Source organism: Sorghum bicolor, chromosome 9 (genome assembly GCF_000003195.3).
Source record: "Sorghum bicolor cultivar BTx623 chromosome 9, Sorghum_bicolor_NCBIv3, whole genome shotgun sequence".
In the NCBI taxonomy this organism is placed as follows: Eukaryota; Viridiplantae; Streptophyta; class Magnoliopsida; order Poales; family Poaceae; genus Sorghum; species Sorghum bicolor.
In genome coordinates, this window is record NC_012878.2 from 14,861,542 (window position 1) to 14,878,979 (window position 17,438).

Here is a 17,438-nt window from a genome sequence, read left to right on the forward strand (position 1 = left end):
AGCTGAATTCCCACAAATTCGTAAGAAGTTTTCGCTTATTCTGAGTTTGCTTAAATGTCTTTATATCATAGATCGCCAAATTCAAGGCAAAACTGTAGTAATGACTTGTTGGGATTCACCAGACTTGCTGAGAAGCTGCAGTGCGCTCCCTATATATCAGGTAAGACATATAGATAGTTTTGTATCAGAAATTCAACACACACATAGTTTATTACAGTACAACCAAACAATTGTTTTGTTCAGTAAAGTCTATTATTTCTTGACAAAGTGCATCAACTTGTTATGGTCTCAGGGCAATGAAGATGCCATTTTTCTTTGTGTCATGTCATATGTCCCATGTCATCTTTGATAAGGTTTGGCACCTGTCAACACTGCAGAGTTGCAAATTACACAAGGTCAGTTACCACACATCAACATTTATTTTGTTTTCTACAGTAGAGATATTTTTCACTATAGTGAATGCCAGAAGCATATGACATAGTATAGTATGTTATATGAGGCTCATAAATTATACAAGAGAGTACTACTGGGTTAATGTTCCTGAGTATCATGTACCTGAGTATACCAACAGTTTATCACCAATTTAGGACATCTTTGTAAACTATATTCTTTGTGTTCTTCCCTGTAGTATCCAATTCCTCTTTTGGTTTTGCTAGAATTCTTGTGTGGTGAAACCGGCTTCAACTGGGCCTCTCATTTGATTTGATTATTGTTCGTTCCTTGCAGAGAAAGGGGTCAGAGGGCACTGGTGCAGAGACTGGCAGAGAAGCTGGCCACGGTCAGGAATGCGGAGGGCACGCCTCCGCCGAAGCAGCAGTGGGAGGACGCGAAGGATGATGCTTCTGATAAAGTCTGAACACTGCAGAGTTGCAATTTACACAAGGTCAGTTACCACACATCAACATTTAATTTGTTTGCTATATTAGAAATATTTTTCACTATAGTGAATGCCAGAAGCATATGACATAGTATAATATGTTATATGAGGCTCATAAATTAAACAAGAGAGTACTGGGTTAATGTACCTGAGTATATCAACGGTTTATCACCAATTTAGGACATCTTTGAAAACTATATTCTTGGTGCTCTTCCCTGTAGGATCCAATTCCTCTTTCGGTTTGGCTAAAATTCTTGTTGTTGATCTTGACACACCCCTTGATAAACCAACATAAAGCTGTCCATGTGAGAACACGGGCTCTGGAAGGTAGATCCCAACGTTTGGGATGGTCTGTCCCTGCGATTTATTTATTGTCATGGCAAAACTTAACCTCACTGGGAATTGTTTTCTCTTGAACTTAAAAGGAAGAGAAATATCATCCGAGGGAGACAATGGTAGCCTTGGTATGAACACTCTTTTTCTCACATGTTGACCACCAACGATCTCAGCATCAATTGCATTGTCTTGCAATGCCCTGACCATTAGCCTTGTTCCATTGCACAAGCCGTTGTTAGGATCTAGATTACGTAGAAGAATCACAGGACAATTGATTTTCAGTTTTAGCTCATGTGGAGGAAGGCCATTTGGAGTTATTGAGTTCAAAAAATCAATAGGGAAGTGATTTTGAGGATCATCAACGATTGTGTCAAAGCTGTGGTAAACCTTCTCCTCACCTGGAAACCTTTCAATCATCAATGCATTCAGCCTATCAACATGTTCATTTTTGGTTGATAGAATGGCCCGTCCGCTCATATAGGCAGCCGATGTTGCATGCTCTTCAAGTGACGGGAACACTGAGGAAATGAGTCTATTGACTGCCTCATCCGTGTCAGTATATCCAATCACAATGTCATCAGGGAGTCGAACATAATCATCTCCAATTGTTTCTTCGGTTCCGTTTCCGATTCGTAGCAGGTACTCAGAAAACCAAGGGTCTGACTGTGCTCTCATGTTTTGTGTCAATCGTATCTTTCTTATTTGGTCCCACAAATATGATTTCTGCAAAGTAGCATCAGTTACCTGTGCTCTTGTCCCACGTGGCACCACAGGAAGGACCTGTCTAAAGTCTCCTCCAAATACCATGACCTTTCCTCCAAATGGCAAACCACATTCCATGATATCCTGTAGGGACCTATCAAGTGTCTCGACACACTGTCGCTTGGTCATGGCAACTTCATCCCAAATAATCAACGAGGCTCTACGAAGCAACTCGGCAGTGCCACTTTGCTTTGAAAAGCTGCACATTGTGTTCTCCCCAATTTTAATTGGAATTTTAAATCTGGAGTGTGCAGTGCGTCCTCCGGGCAATATTGATGCTGCTATACCAGATGTGGCTGTTGCAATGGCTATTAAACCTTTCGAACGAACTCTAGCAAGGAGCGCCTTGTATAGGAACGTCTTTCCTGTTCCTCCTGGACCATCCACAAAAAAAACTTGGCTCTTTTTGTCAAAGACATGCTGAATGATTTCATCAAACCCTTGTCTCTGCTCCTTGTTCAGAGAATTAAAAATATCTAGGTGTTCTTGTTCAACATAGACATTCTGCTCCTCCCTAACTTCTTTCATCATGTCAATGGATGTTGGACCGATCTCACAAATAGGTGGCAGACCATAATCTCTAATATTTTTACCCATCGAGTGAAGCATATCTCTTATGTCCCTGAGCACCATTTGCTCCACTATCGACGGGTTGCTGTTGTCCCGACTGTAGTCTTCACCTAGCGCCTCCTTATGCTTCTCCCACAGTCCACGTATGTTAGTGGCCTCGCCAAACACAAGAATTGTAGCAAACAACCTCCGCAAGGCACACGGCATCTGAAAAGTGGTGGCCTCAGTCAAGCAATCATCGATTGATCTATCTGTCTCGATAAGGCCTCTTTTCTCACACGCTTCCCTAAAAGTAGAGTATGTTACACCAGCCACTGTTCTCAAATCCTCAAAAGATGTTGCACCTCTCACATGATTTAGTAGTACTCTTAGGAAGTATCTCTCCCCTTCAGCAGGGTTAGCATAGACAATCCGCCCTATCTGCGCTGATGCTATTTTTCTTCTTTGCCACATCTTTTTCCCTGTGATCCACCGGTAGTGTTCTGGAAATTCCCTATATAATATTTTCCTTGCTGCCACTTCTTCACTATTTTTACTGAAATATTCTGTCAGTGTTGTCCTATTAGAACTGGTGCGCCTCACAACATCCTCCAGGTTTTCATCCTCATTATATGTCACAGACTGCATATTAGGCAAATGTAGCTGAAGTTGCAATACTGCAGGGTAAACTCCAAACATCGGGAATCCAAATATTCTATGCACAGCTTCTGGTGCAGATATGTACCTAGCATTCCTATACTGTTTTATTTCATTGATGACACCATCATCTGTATCATTTTGATCTGCATTTACTGAGATTGATGCTTGGTCATGGCCTTTATAAACATACTTAAATAGATACTTCACTGCTTTAATGCTTGAGCATGCCTCAACATTTATGTGACAGTTGTATCTGAAGAGCAGACCTGGGTTGTATGGCACCACCCACCTGTTATCTAACTCTGCTTTCCTAATCTTGACTCGACGTCCGTCATCCCTTCTCCGGTAGGTTGGATAGGAGTCATTGCCTTGTTGGGTTGCCTCACAGAACTGTCTAGGGTATTGAAACCGACACTCTTCATTGACCATGCATGCACATTTTTTGTTTAGCACTCCACATGGGCCATGTAGCATATGGCTGATAACAAGATCATGCAAGTCTGGATATTTGTCCTTGTCTGGTATCTCTGCTGAAATAACTCGATCATATGCATCTGGGGTGGTCAACTTACTCCCTGATTTCATAATCAACAATAAATGCTCATGTGGCAGACCCCTTTTTTGGAACTCTGTAACATGAACATATGCAGCGACTTCACCAAAATACTTCCTCTTGATGAGTAGATCTTTTAGATCCCGCAATTTTGCCCTGTACACTCTCGCAACCAGCTCCGGCCTATCTTGTGGGTCCTGGCCTGGTTCTAGATTGCTTGTTATCTCTTCCCAGTATGGATTGCATGTCATGGTGATGAAGTAATCAGGCTTGCCAAATCGTTGCACAATAGCCATAGCATTAAGGAATCTTTGTTGCATGTCTCGATCGCATCCTGGGAATGATCTTGGCAACACAATTCTCTTTCCAACCTTAGAACCCTGCGTCTCACCAACAGAGATAACATCAACCAGTCCCTACAATAATAGATTTTGGCACTTTATTTTAGCTTTATGCAATTCGAATGTTGCCAAGGTAATAAAAGTATTTATGAACAGTAGAACATGATTGGTTACCTGGTATAATTCCGCACGTATAAGTTTTTGATTATCAGGATTAGAGTACCAATCTAGTCTCATAGACTCAATTTTTATATACATATCCACAGCCCACTGCTGGAAAAGACGCCCTCCGAATAATAAAATGTTGAAAATTCCCCGTCTAATTTGCAACTTGAAGCAGTAGTATTCTCGTGCAGTGACATATCTAGAAGATTGTTCTGCAGCTGCACCCAGCATGTCCCCTTCTTGTACGTCATTGTCTCCTTCTTGCACTTGATTCTCCGCTGCAAGTTAGTTAAAACATTAGAGATCACGGGCGACTGGACTCCAGTATATATATCATTGAATCAGCTAGTACCAGTATATATATATATTATTATGAGTTAATACCATGATTATTAGTAGATGCCGGTGTTGAAGCTGGTGGAGCGTCTGGACTTCCACTGTACGGACTCCCACTGTACGGCATAAACTTGTTCCATCCTGTTTCTCCTCGTGGGTTATATAAAGGATAAGCTAAGGGGTCATAACAACCATGCCATGCTCGGATATATTGTGGACGACGATCAGATTTCCCATATACTATCACACTTCTATCAAAACTTCTTTGTGGATCGTTTCCTTCCATCCAGATAGCAGCAACTTGGGATGTCGTTGGGGCATTGTACTTTCTTTGGTCAGGTGTGACATTTGTATTGAGTTCGATCCGGTACTCATCCAAATTTGGAAAATCCCTATTTCTCCTAAAAGTACTCACATATGGGTTATCTTGCAATATTGCAAGGATAGTCCGTATGAGGTTTACATTAAGATCGGGGGATCTTTTGACCCTATGTGATAAGGCTCCATCTTCTGTATCATAAAAGTATAACTGTAGATGTCGAGCACTGTCATCACCTGCCACAAGATGGTCAAGACGGTGGTACAACCCGCCCTGAACTCGAAATGTGTAAACACCAGACCCTGCTGGACTTTTTACACTATCGTCAGTGGTGACCCCTAGACTTGCAAACGCAAAATGTGAGTTGATATAACGTATATGTTTCCTGAAATACTTTGCATCACTATGCACTTGGCTTGTGAACAACCTCTTTAGCTCTGAAGGAACATCTGGTATATGTATCTGTACTTTGCCCTTTCTACAACAAAATCCGGGTGTCTCATATTGAAACCTAATCGCACCACAATAACTGCAGTCAGGGACATTTCTCAATTTATATCGTTCTGGTAGGTTTTGGTAGATGTAGTCATATGGATCATCATGTGGCTGAACATTCGCAGCCTTTCCCTCTGGAAGCACGCGATATGACTCATAGCGTTGACCTTGTGCATGTCGCTGAATGAATCTGTCATCATCGTCTAAGTTTTCATTGTGCAATCCATGTCCATCTTCCATGTCATCTTCATCACCATCCCTTCCACCATTTATTGGTTCAAATAGTTCACGGTCAAATTCTTCTTCATCGGAGTGGACATGTACATGGTTCCTGTGTTGCGCGGGTAATTGTCCTTCTGCATAAACACATTTAATATTACCACAAAAAATATTAAAAAATATAGTATAGGAAAACAGAGTGTCCTTGATGTGCAGACCTGTCTCAGCTGTAATAGGTGGTTCCCTACGTGTAGGAACATAATTATCATTTTTGTGTAACCAATCTCTAGGCTCCCCAGAGTCATCAATTTGCACTATTGTCGATAATCCAGTTCCCAAATTCGCACTTGCGGTTGTGGACGGTTGAACAATTACTCCACCACTGTCTTGGTTGGCAATGCTCGTGGTTTTCTTATTTTGCAACTCAGCCTTTTTTCGTGCTCGATATTGACGTTGGTACTCAGCAGCCTTCCTTCTCTTTTCTTGTAACTCTTCGTTGGTCAACTCAACTTTCCTCTTTCGATGTTGGTTATTTCTTGTGTCCATCACTGTGTTAGCAGTATCTGCATATCCACTTCTGTAAGGCTAGTCATCATTGGGATTAGATATGCCACATGAAGTGATGGTAATTGATAGTTACCGTTGTTCAAAGGTAGTCTACTTTCTATCGTGGCTCCTGTGAGCAGTCCACCGTAGCTATGATTCCCATCTGTAGTTGGCTCGGTATTTGACTCGTTCGTAATAAATGGTGAATTTTGGTCTATCCCAAAATGCTGATCACCTGCATAAATGGAGTGTCATCTCGTATAAATTGTTGTAGTAATAAATAGAGTGACATCATCTTGTATTTGTACTATAATAATTCATGTCATGTATGCGATATTTACCAATAGCCATAGATTCTATATTTTCCTTGTCCAAACAAAGTGCAGAGTTCTGGATTCGACATTCTTCCTTTGTCGATATTGACGCGAGTATTCACGTTGTTTCCTTCTCATCTCCTCCTTTCGTTCGTCGGACATCTCGGCTCGACGAGCCCATTGCCGCAAGTTCCGTTCTTCCCTCGTCCGTCGGGCATCATCTATAGAGAGATGGAAAATAAATAGACACCCACAAATACTATACATGTACCCTATTTGGCATCATACCTGCGACGTTAGTGATGTCACTTAGTGCACTGGGTGTATCTCGGACCGTCGACATTGGGTAGGATAGGAGGCAACACCTTTTGATTTTTCAAAGGATCGCAGTAGTCCACAAGAGAATAATCAGAATGAACAAATTTAGAAACAAACAAATAATAACGCAGGCATAAATTCAGAGAGATAAACAAAAATTAATGCAGCCATAAATTCAATAGTAGAAGTATAATATATATATATATATATATTTTTTGCAGTAGTAGAAGAAGCACAGTGGAATGCACAAGTGGACCTGGTTCTTCACGAGGCGTTCAGGTTGTCATATTCATTTTACTCCTATCACTTTGCTGGGAGGGGCAGAGACAAACAAATAATAATGCAGGCATAATTTCAGAGAGATAAACAAAAATTAATGCAGGCATAAATTCAGTAGTAGAAGTATAATAATATATATATATATATATATATATATATATATATATATATATATATATATATATATATATATATTTTGCAGTAGTAGAAGAAGCACAGTGGAATGCACAAGTGGACCTGGTTCTTCACGAGGCGTTTAGAGACGAAGGAGAAGCTGGGCGTCAGTTGTGGTAGATGAAGGCAGAGATGGATCGCGCGAATTAGCCGACCTAGCTGCGGCAGCAGCCTGAGGCGGTCTTCCACGACTGGGTTCGGCAAGATGCGGCAGCAGCCCGACGCGGTCCTCGGCCTTCCTCCATGGCCATTCCTCCACGGCCACGATCGGACACGGTCCTCCACGGGGCGGTCTTTCCACGGCCACGATCGGACGCGGTCCTCCACGGCTTCCACGGCCGGAATCGGGGAGGTCTTCCACGGCCGGAATCAATTTGGAGTTACTGAGGCCACGATCGGCTTCCACGGCCGGAATCAATTTGGAGTTACGGAGGCCACCACGGAGGTTTTCACGGGGTTTGTTTTTTTTGCGATACGGTGTGAGGGCGTGAGGCGAGGCGAGGCTGGCGACCGTGAAGGCGTGAGGCGAGCGAGGATGTAAGGTTGGCATCATACTTTTAATCTCAGCCGTCTGTTTTGTAGGACATGTGCTGTAAGTCGTTGATGTTGCAGGTGGGGATTGGCTGGAGTAGATTTCAATTATAGTAGAGATTAACTTTTTGGTTTAACCGTAGCGTTAACGGGGCACGATACTAGTTGCTTTAGGCCTTGTTTATTTCCGAAAAAATTTTGGATTTCGCTACTGTAGCACTTTTCGTTTTTATTTGATAAATATTGTTCAATCATAAACTAACTAGGATCAAAAGATTCGTCTCGCGATTTACAAACAAACTGTGTAATTAGTTTTTGTTTTCGTCTATATTTAATGCTTCATGTATGTGCTACAAGATTCGATGTGACGGAGAATCTTAAAAACTTTTTGGATTTCGGGGTGAACTAAACAAGGCCTCAGTGCTTTCCTTTTCAAGGCTTTTTCCTGTGCGCTATTAATAAAGATGATTTTTTTCTACATGTCACTAAAAAGTTAAAACGGATCTCTATCCCATGACCCTTATTTCTTTTACTTAGCACGCCATTTCGCCCATCTTTTATCTAGTTTTCACCATTTCACCGTTGTGACATGTGGATCCAGTCCGAGAAAATATCCAAAATACCCTTCATCTCTTTCTTCTTTCTCTATGCCTCGTTGGTAAAGTTTATTTTGCTCTTGAAGCCATTTGCCCTCACTCTCCCACCTATTGAATTCGCTTTGAGAAGTGTGCAAACACATATCTCAATGTAAAACTATTTTAAGATGTCATACTTCTCAAAATGAATCTAGATAGGGGAGTGAGGGCATAGGCCTTTTTGGAAAAAAACTGCCTTCATGCCTCGTTGTCGACACCCGCACACTCGCCAGCGGCCGGGCCGGAGCTCAGCCCCCATGCGTGTCGATGGCACATGAGTGAGATAACAGAGCTAGAGCCTGCGCGCACCGTTGTCCGACCTGCAGGCTGCAGCCACTCGCCCCCGTGCGCCTCCGGCCTTGGCAACTCCTCCGCCGTGTCCGCCATGGACTCCACCGTTGGTGTCTGCGTCGTCTCCTAGGCCCCAACGAGCAGGTTGCATTCCGTTCCAATGGGTCGACGAAGAGGGCTGCTTCACTCTAGCTATCTGAGATGGCAACGTCGTAATGGGTAGGGTGCTAGTGTTCGGCTTCGACCGCACGGTAGGGACGGTCTGCATGGGCGCGGGGTGCTCGCGACGGTTGTTGACACTTGCTAACTACACTTGAATACTAGGTTGTCATCACCAGCACGGTGCTAGTGCACTAAGGTATTTATGAATATAAAGGCTCTCTAGAAAATAATCTATTCTATCCGCAAGCGCACAGATAAAATATCTCATTGTAGCATTTCACCAGGAAAAGTATTCCGGGTATCATTATTTATAATTTTGCTTAAGAGAACGGTGAAAGTGAAAACAGGGGTAAAATCTATCAAGACATAGACTAGAGATAAACTTGCAAGAACATGATTACTAATGAAAAACTCGTCACACAGTCACTTGCTTTGGCAGGGGGTAAGCCATAATAATAAAGATAATGAAATATAGCTCATGGGTAAATAACACAGCATTAGAAATAGACTACTCCATATAAATGTAAGGTGACGTTGGATAAGCTAGAGAATGGATTCTAAGTATCTAATTCACAATCTACTCTAGGCATCTACAAGATCATATATAGCACAAAAGACTCTTCATTCATGTATAAGGAACATTGCTAAAGTAAATCAGAACATAGCAAGACTAACCCCGCAATACAAATTCTGCCTGTCCTACTAACGGAGGGTGGACTATATAAGAATCAACGAAGCTGTCACCATCGCGAACTACCAAATAACCCGGCCAATAGGATACATTTGCAGGTAAATAATATCTAAGCACCACAACCACATATGATCTACCACTTAGCTCCCACGTGTCAAGAGCTAAGCGCTTTGCAAACTTATACATAAACTCATTATCAATTATAACTATATCAAATATAGAACTAGAGCAAACTAAGAACATAATAAATAGAGACGTAATGCAATTAAAATAAAGTCATAAAGAAAGATATGAAATAATACCAATCTTTATTGATGAAGATCCAAAATCCAGAGCGCTAGGCTCTACTTCTCTAATTCTATCTAATCAATCCTATAGAACTTGAAAAAATTGGGAGTAGCTAATTCTAATTCTCTGCGGGAGAGAAGTTCCTAAACCCTAACTTTGATGGCTTCCTCTAATAATGATTTCTCCTCTCCCCTGGAGTGGAGAGGCCTTGCTTATATAGCCCCCTCAAATGAACGTGGGCTGTTGGATCAAACCGACCTTAATCGCACGGTTTTCCTTGAAGATTAGAGGTGGTGGAGCACGATCCAGGAGATGGAGCCTGATTGGCCCCTGTAGCTGGGCGGACGCCCAAGGGGGTTGGGCGGGCGCCCTGCCCCCGGGCCCGTCCGTCCTCCCGTTCGGTCCCGTGGCTTCTGGACTCTTCTAGGTTGAGGAAAATTGCCGCACACGTAATTATCTCGTTGTAAACCTGACGTGTGGGCCTTCCTTCCATATTTTCTGATAACCCCCTGTAGAAATAGACAAACACCAAAACTCATGGAATTCTGTCAGATAAAACCCTAATTCTAGGTGTTTGGTGCATATTGATCCTTTTCCATGTTTAGTTCACAGTTGAATTTGGCACTTAAGGACCGTCAACACACTCCCCTAAGCTTACCCTTTGCTCGTCCCTGAGCAAACAGCTAAACTTAGATGGATCAGAAGTTGCTTTGATGTTTTCTTTCCTGACAGGCACACATGCTTTCATATAGAATTCTCCCAGATTAGAGTAAAGTGTCATGGAGCTTAGTACCTGCACTTAAGTCTTGGGTAATTGAAAGACAAAATAATTATGTCAAGCACTATTCCTCCTGTCTATACTTCACCTTTGTTCTGGAGTTTTGCATAAGTTTTCAAAAATAAAGCTCAGAGTTCCCAGACATGACTCTCTCTCAAGTCTCTTTATATGTGGTATTTGTGGATCCTTACCAAGGTGTCACTTACCTATACCTAATGGAAAGTTTATGTGGAGCTTATAGGTGTGAAAAACAGCTCATACATATGTTGTTTAATTGAACCATGGATCCAAAGGAACTCAGCATATAATTAAATCAAGATGTGCATGTGTAGTGGAGTAAATGATAGTAATGGTGAAAATGTATAAGTGATGATAAAACTTACTTCTCATTGCTCCTCATATTGCTATCTCTCCTCCTCTCTTGATCTTTGCTTTGGGAGAACATGGGCAATCTTTTATTCTCTCTTTTTTTTCAGGTGGGTAGTAAATACCCCTGATTCTATTGTCAGACACTTGTCTATTTTTTTCGCTCAGGTGAGCATCTTTGTACCCCTAATTCTACTCCAGACACTTGTCCATTTTTACCTCTCGTCTCACTCTTTTTCTTTCTTTTCGAGGTTCCGGGCACTTGTCTCTTTTTATTTCCTCGTATATTTTTGCATAACCCATGCCTCTTCTGCATTGAATCTTTTTGGGGAGAGAGAATAACAACACTTGAGACAGTGAGTGATAACAATATTTTTAGCAGTTTTTGAATGGATGGTCATGGATAGTGTCGTAGATGTGTGCAAGTGAGTATCTTGATTTAATCACATGAAATCTCCTAAGGGTCTACACAGCTCAATCAAACTCAATGTGAATATAAGTAGCAAAAGATATGGAAATTATAGCAAGTATGGCTGTGGTAGGAATTTTGTCATGCTAGGAACTCATCATGTGATTTGCAAGTTTTCAAAAATGAACCTCCAGAACTTAGTGTAGTAAGAACAAGATAAACAGTAGCTCAAACTTTATATCATGTCTATCTCTTACCTAGACTTTAGTTTTTGGTTCATGCTCCCATGGATATTAAATTTCAAGTTTTAGCAATTCCTGGGAGAACTCTAATTTGAAAGCTAGGTACTTGAAAGTAAGTAAACAGAGCAACTGTTCATCATTTCCATCATGCATCTTTTTGGTTTTTTCATTTTTTCTAGAGATTAAACTTAGCAGGAAAAATAAAGCACACTTATCTACACACTCTTTTTTATGTGGGTTTTCATTTTTAAGAAATGCAGTAAATTAAGCAAGAAAGTATTTATTGGGTTTTCTAAGCTTCTTTTTTTTGAAAATACTAAAACAGAAAAATAAATAAGAAAAACAAATAAAAACTTACTCGGTAAAATGGGGAGGAACTCCCCCAAGCTGGATGTGGCTGTGTCGGTCTTACTCAATGTTCCAGAACCGCATCATGGTGGTGATGTTGTCGTTCATTGTCGTGGTGTCTCGCCTTAGGTCTTGTACTGCAGCGGCATGGTCCTGGTTCCACTTTTGTTGTTGTTCCAGGAGTCGTCCATGCTCAGTTTGCCTATCTTGGATGGCGAGAAGGGTGTTGTCGGTGCGGTTGAAGAAGACGTCGGCCTCTTGGTAGTAGTCCCCGGAGAAAACATAGGAGGCATCGGAGTAACGTCCTGCATCAAATTGGTGCTGGGGCCTAGACCCTGAAGCTCCAAACGGATCAGTGGAGTACCTTCCCGAATGGAAAGGTGGGTTCGCCCACTGGTGATCTTGGCCCTCCGGCCACGTCTCCTGTGCTGGCTCCTCTGGCTGAGCGTGTTGAACCCATGGGTCTCGAAGGACTCGGGGTTGTAGTCGTAATAATGCAGGTGCGCTGCTTCTTCCGGCCCGGGATCAGCTCCATGCCATGTACGTTCTTGGTGGGTGGCCATCCTTTTGGATGCCACACGCTGTGGAGCTCTCTGGTTCACCGGTGACACTGCAATCTCAATTAAATAATTTTGAACAACATACAGGCCAAGGTTTGGGTTATGTAACTGAATCTTGCCTTTATTATCATACAACATGTACACTACGTTTCCTTCCTTTTTCAGCATCCGAGCTTGTCTAAATGTGTCATAGCCATGATAAATTCGTAACTCGTCAATGAATTCCAATGACGAGTTTTCTAGCAAATTGAGACTAGAGGCTAGACAAGTGATGAGTGAAGTACAACTGATAGGTCCCTAAAGACTAGGTATACTGAGCCAATGAGCAACTAAAAGAGGAACAGGTGAAGTAAGTACTTTATTTATAGCAGCATAAAGAAGTTGCAAATCTCCTACTCTTACTTTTCTAATATCATCGCGATGGAAAAGATTGTACCCGATCCATTTTTGGAGCATTCAGAGAGTAGGATGTTCCATCACTGGTTCAGGCTTGAATAAATATTCATCCCTTGAAATCTCTGTCCAGAACTGGTGCCTCTCAAAATTAGGCAAAATGGTGTCAATGTCTAAGATGCATCTTGAAGAGAAACCGAGATGGTCGCTCAGTTCTCTCTAAGACATCATGATGTCTTGTTTGAACATCTGAAAAGCGATAGCCCCCTCATAATATTGCAAAGTGCAGAGAAATTCAATGGTGAGAAGACGGGAACCTAGCTCAGTTATATCCCAAAAGTTTGTCCATCCCATCATCTAGAAAATCAAGTCAAATTCGGTATCCATACCTGTCTCTTGCAATAGGACAGGATCAAGAGTGGGGGTGTGAATGAAATCCTTGTTCTTCAGTTGCTGGAAGATTTCCTTCTCCCTGCGGGTCTTCAGACCAAGGTCTCCTGTCTTGAGGAGAACCTTGACTCTTGTACCTAACGAAGACGATGGAGCTTGCTCAGGCGTCGAGTCGACGCTCATCTCCGATTAGTGCGAGGAGAGTCGGGATGAACTCCTCGTCCCAATGTTCTTGATGGCCCTGGCCACGTTCTTTGCCTTCCTAAACATCCTGCAAAAATTGACACAAACAAAAACTCATGGAGAATGTGAGAGATAAAAGTTAGTGGTCAGCCGTCCAAAAAGTCAGTCGTCCAGGGGTTAGTCGTCCGAGACAATTTTTAATTTCGACAGCACTTCTGCTTTGGACAGCGGGACCACTACTTACTAAATGAACCTTGCTCTCTCTCTCTCTCTTCTATCAAAAACTACCAAACTCTCTTGCACTCTTCTCTTCCCCTCTACTCCCCTTCTCACTTCACTACTAGAGCTCCTCCTCTGGAAACCGAGAACTGAAGTTTGCGTGGTTTTCTGGAATGCTTGTGTGATGGAGATGGAGGCAGGAGGTGGCAATTTATAGGAGGATGGGGGGACAGGGTGGGTGCCCTGAACAGTAGGGCGGGCGCCCCACCCAGGTGGCCTTCCTGGCTGCAACTTCTCCACTCCCTCCTTTGCTTAGCTCTCACGCCAAAAAATGCTGAGTGGGTGGTGGTTGGACGGTGGAAAAATGTCTGGTGAGTGGAGAGGTGTTGGTGGATGAAATATTGTGATGAGATGTGTGTGAGGTATGGTGTATGACATGTGGGACCCAATGGGTGTGGTCATGCTTCTAGTAAATATAATGCAGGAAAAACTATGAGAATTGAAACTTATTAAGAATGATCATGGAAAAATATTTTTGTGTCTCCACTATAATTAATAAATATGGGTTGTCACACACCATAAATATTATTTACATGGGGCTTTTGATTATTATAATAATGCTATGAATAAATATAACTAATGCAAGAATTAATTATGTAAGAATTTAAACAATGTGGATAAATACTGATTTACCTCCCGGCGAGGGTTTGGGGTTTTTAGGTCCCCCAAGCTGGACCTCCAAATCTTTTAATCTTCTGAATTTCCTTCCTCCGAAGATGGTGTCTCCAGTGGTTCTTCTTCATAAACTTCCTTCATAGTAGAGTCTCTCTCTGGTCTAGGCTTGAATGTAAAGTGTTATTCTTGTCCGTTTATGCTGAACTTGATTTCTCCCTTTCCGACATCAATGTGGGCATTGGCGGTGCTCAGAAATGGCCTTCCAAGGATGATGGGCACTTTTGAGTCGGGACTCATGTCCAGTACCAAGAAGTCTACTGGCACAAGAAAATCTCTTATCTTGACTAGATGTTTTCAGCGATGCCCATTGGGTGTCGAACTGATTGATCTGCTAGTTGTAGGCACATTGATGTTGGTTCTAGGGTTGTATGTTCGAGCTTCTTGTAGACTGATGCTAGCATCACACTGACAGTTGCTCCGAGATCACAAAGTGCATTGTTGAAATGTTGGTTTCTGATCGAGCAATCAATGGTGGGACATCCTGGATCCTTCTTCTTCTTCGATGGTTTGTTGAGGATGGCTGCACTACATTCTTCTGTCAGCTTGATCACCTCAGTGGTGGGCAGTGGTCTCTTCTTGTTAAGAATATCTCTAATGTACTTTGCATATGTGGGTACCTGTATGGCATCAAGTAGAGATATGTTGACATATAATTTTTGAATGACCTCTACAAACTTACCGAACTGCTCATCCGACCGCAGTCCTCTGTTTCTTCTGGGAAATGGCAATAGTTGGTGTCGTGAAAATTTTTCCACATTTCTCCAGTACTAGGTGGTTGTAGCAGCTCTTCTGCTTCAACAGGGCTCTCTTCTTCTACCACTATTGGTTGCATTGATGCTGGTGTTCTTTGCTTCTATCTTGGATGTGGGGGATCCTTGGTAGCTTTCCCCCCTCTAGTAGTTATGTTCTTTACCTGCTCAATGTTAGTGGCAATAGGCAATGCAGCAGCTAGCTTTGCTAATTTAAGCTCTACCCTTCTATTGAGAGTGTATTGCTCATCAAGGGCAGTTAATAGAAAGTCTATTTTATTGTATATATCTTTTAAAGATGATTTTGTATCTAGCCTTTGTTTGACTTCATCATTAGTTTTAGTTTGTTGAGCAATTATCTCCTTTAATGAAAGTTGCTTAAAAGTATTACCTAAATTCATACCTTTGCTATTGGGTTGACTTGAAGTGGGTTGATATTTGTATGCTGTTGTTGACACTTGCTAACACCACTTGAATACTAGGTTGTCATCCCCAGCATGGCACTAGAGTGTACTATGGTATTTATACGCACACAGATAAATCCGCAAGCACACGGATACCGTTGTAGCTTTTACCCGGTTAAAGGTTTTATCGTATCCACAGGGAAACGGGAGAACTGATCTACGCTCTAACTTAACCTAGATAGATAGGTAGATGTAAATAGGAAAGATGGTAGAATTGAATAAGAACAATATTAAAGGTAAGATAACAATGGGTGATAATATGGGAATAGAGAGTAGAGCAATCTAGTATATGGGTGATGGTAGGAGAATAGAGAGTATAACTATGGTTTCTCTACTTCAAAGGGGTATGTCTATGTCTGGGACGAACCACGTGATAAGAATACACCACAAAGGATGCTTATCCATAGGCTAATAAACCCTACCAGTCCTGCTAACGGGAGGTGGACTATAGGGGACCAACGTAACTGTCACCTACGTGGCCTACCACACGATCCGGCTAGACAGGGGATATCCACAAGTAATCTAGGTCTAAGCACCACGCTTACACCTATACTACAACTCTAACCTATAGGGTCCTATAGATTAAAAGTACTCAAAAGAGTTGTGAACCAGAACATACATGGATAGTAATTGCATAATGAAATAGAAGTAGATTACCAGAGTCATCCCATGAGCAAGCTTGATTAGAGCTTGATCATGGCGAAGTACAACCGGAGGAAGATCCGACAGGCCGTCCTCTCTTCAATCCTCCCTCGCTCTCCATCTCGCTACTATCTAGATCTACTCTAGTTTAGAGAAGAGAGGAGAGCTCTCATCTCCAAACCCTAGCTTTTGCTCTGTCTATGAATAATGAATAAGGATGAAGAGGTTGTCTCCTCCAGGGGCCAGGGGGTCTGCTTATATAGCCCCTCCAAATGAATGTGGGCCGTCAGATCAAACTGACCTTAATCGCACGGTTTTCCTTGATCCTTTAGGTCGGTGGAGCATAATCCGCGAGGTTGAACGTGATTGGCCACCAGAGGTGGGTGGGCGCCCAAGGGGGTGGGCGGGCGCCCTGCCCCCGGGCCCGATCGGCCTCCCGTTCGTTCCCTTGGCTTCTGGAGTCTTCTAGATGATAGAAAATTGCGCGGCACGTTAATATCTCTATGTAAACCCGACGTGTGGGCCTTTCCTCCATATTTCCTGATAACCCCCTATAGAAATAGACAAACACCAAAACTCGTGGAATTCTGTCAGATAAAACCCTAAGTCTGGGTGTTGGTTGCATTTGGATCCTTTTCTTTATTTATTTAATGATTATATTTGGTACTTAAGGACCGTCAACAGCTGTCTCAATGGCCCTCTGATCTTCTTTGTACTTGGCCCTCTAGTCAAGCCAATGGAGCAAATTTTCCATCTTGGTTGATAGTGCATTTACTTCTTTGGGTATTTCTTCAATTTGATGACAATGTTGAGCTTTATCTTGGAACCAGCTTTGGTTTTCTGCTATCTTATCCAAAAATATCTCTGCTTTTCTAATTGTAAGCTCTAAAAATGATCCCTTAGCAGATGCATCTAAGCACTCACGAGACTTTTGGGTTAATCCATGGTAGAAGGTTTGCATAAGTAACCATGTGGCCATTCCATGGTGAGGACAATCTGATATGTATCCTTGAAAACGCTCCCATGCTTCTGGAATGGTTTCTGTCTTCTGCTGTTGGAAACTGACAATATTTCCTCTTAAGGCAGCTGTTTTGCCTATAGGGAAAAACTTTGCTAGAA

General features: G+C 42.2%; 1 protein-coding gene across 1 annotated transcript; it reads right to left on the reverse strand.

The window, feature by feature from the left end:
* On the reverse strand, window positions 115–6,536 carry LOC8058288. Its single transcript, XM_021447102.1, has 8 exons — window positions 6,500–6,536; window positions 6,253–6,393; window positions 5,831–6,175; window positions 4,628–5,749; window positions 4,253–4,521; window positions 1,026–4,153; window positions 556–859; window positions 115–371 (listed from the first exon to the last, which is right to left on the reverse strand). The coding sequence occupies exons 1-6, from the start codon at window positions 6,507–6,509 to the stop codon at window positions 1,046–1,048; spliced, it is 4,995 nt and encodes a 1,664-aa protein (XP_021302777.1). The 5' UTR covers window positions 6,510–6,536; the 3' UTR covers window positions 115–371; window positions 556–859; window positions 1,026–1,045.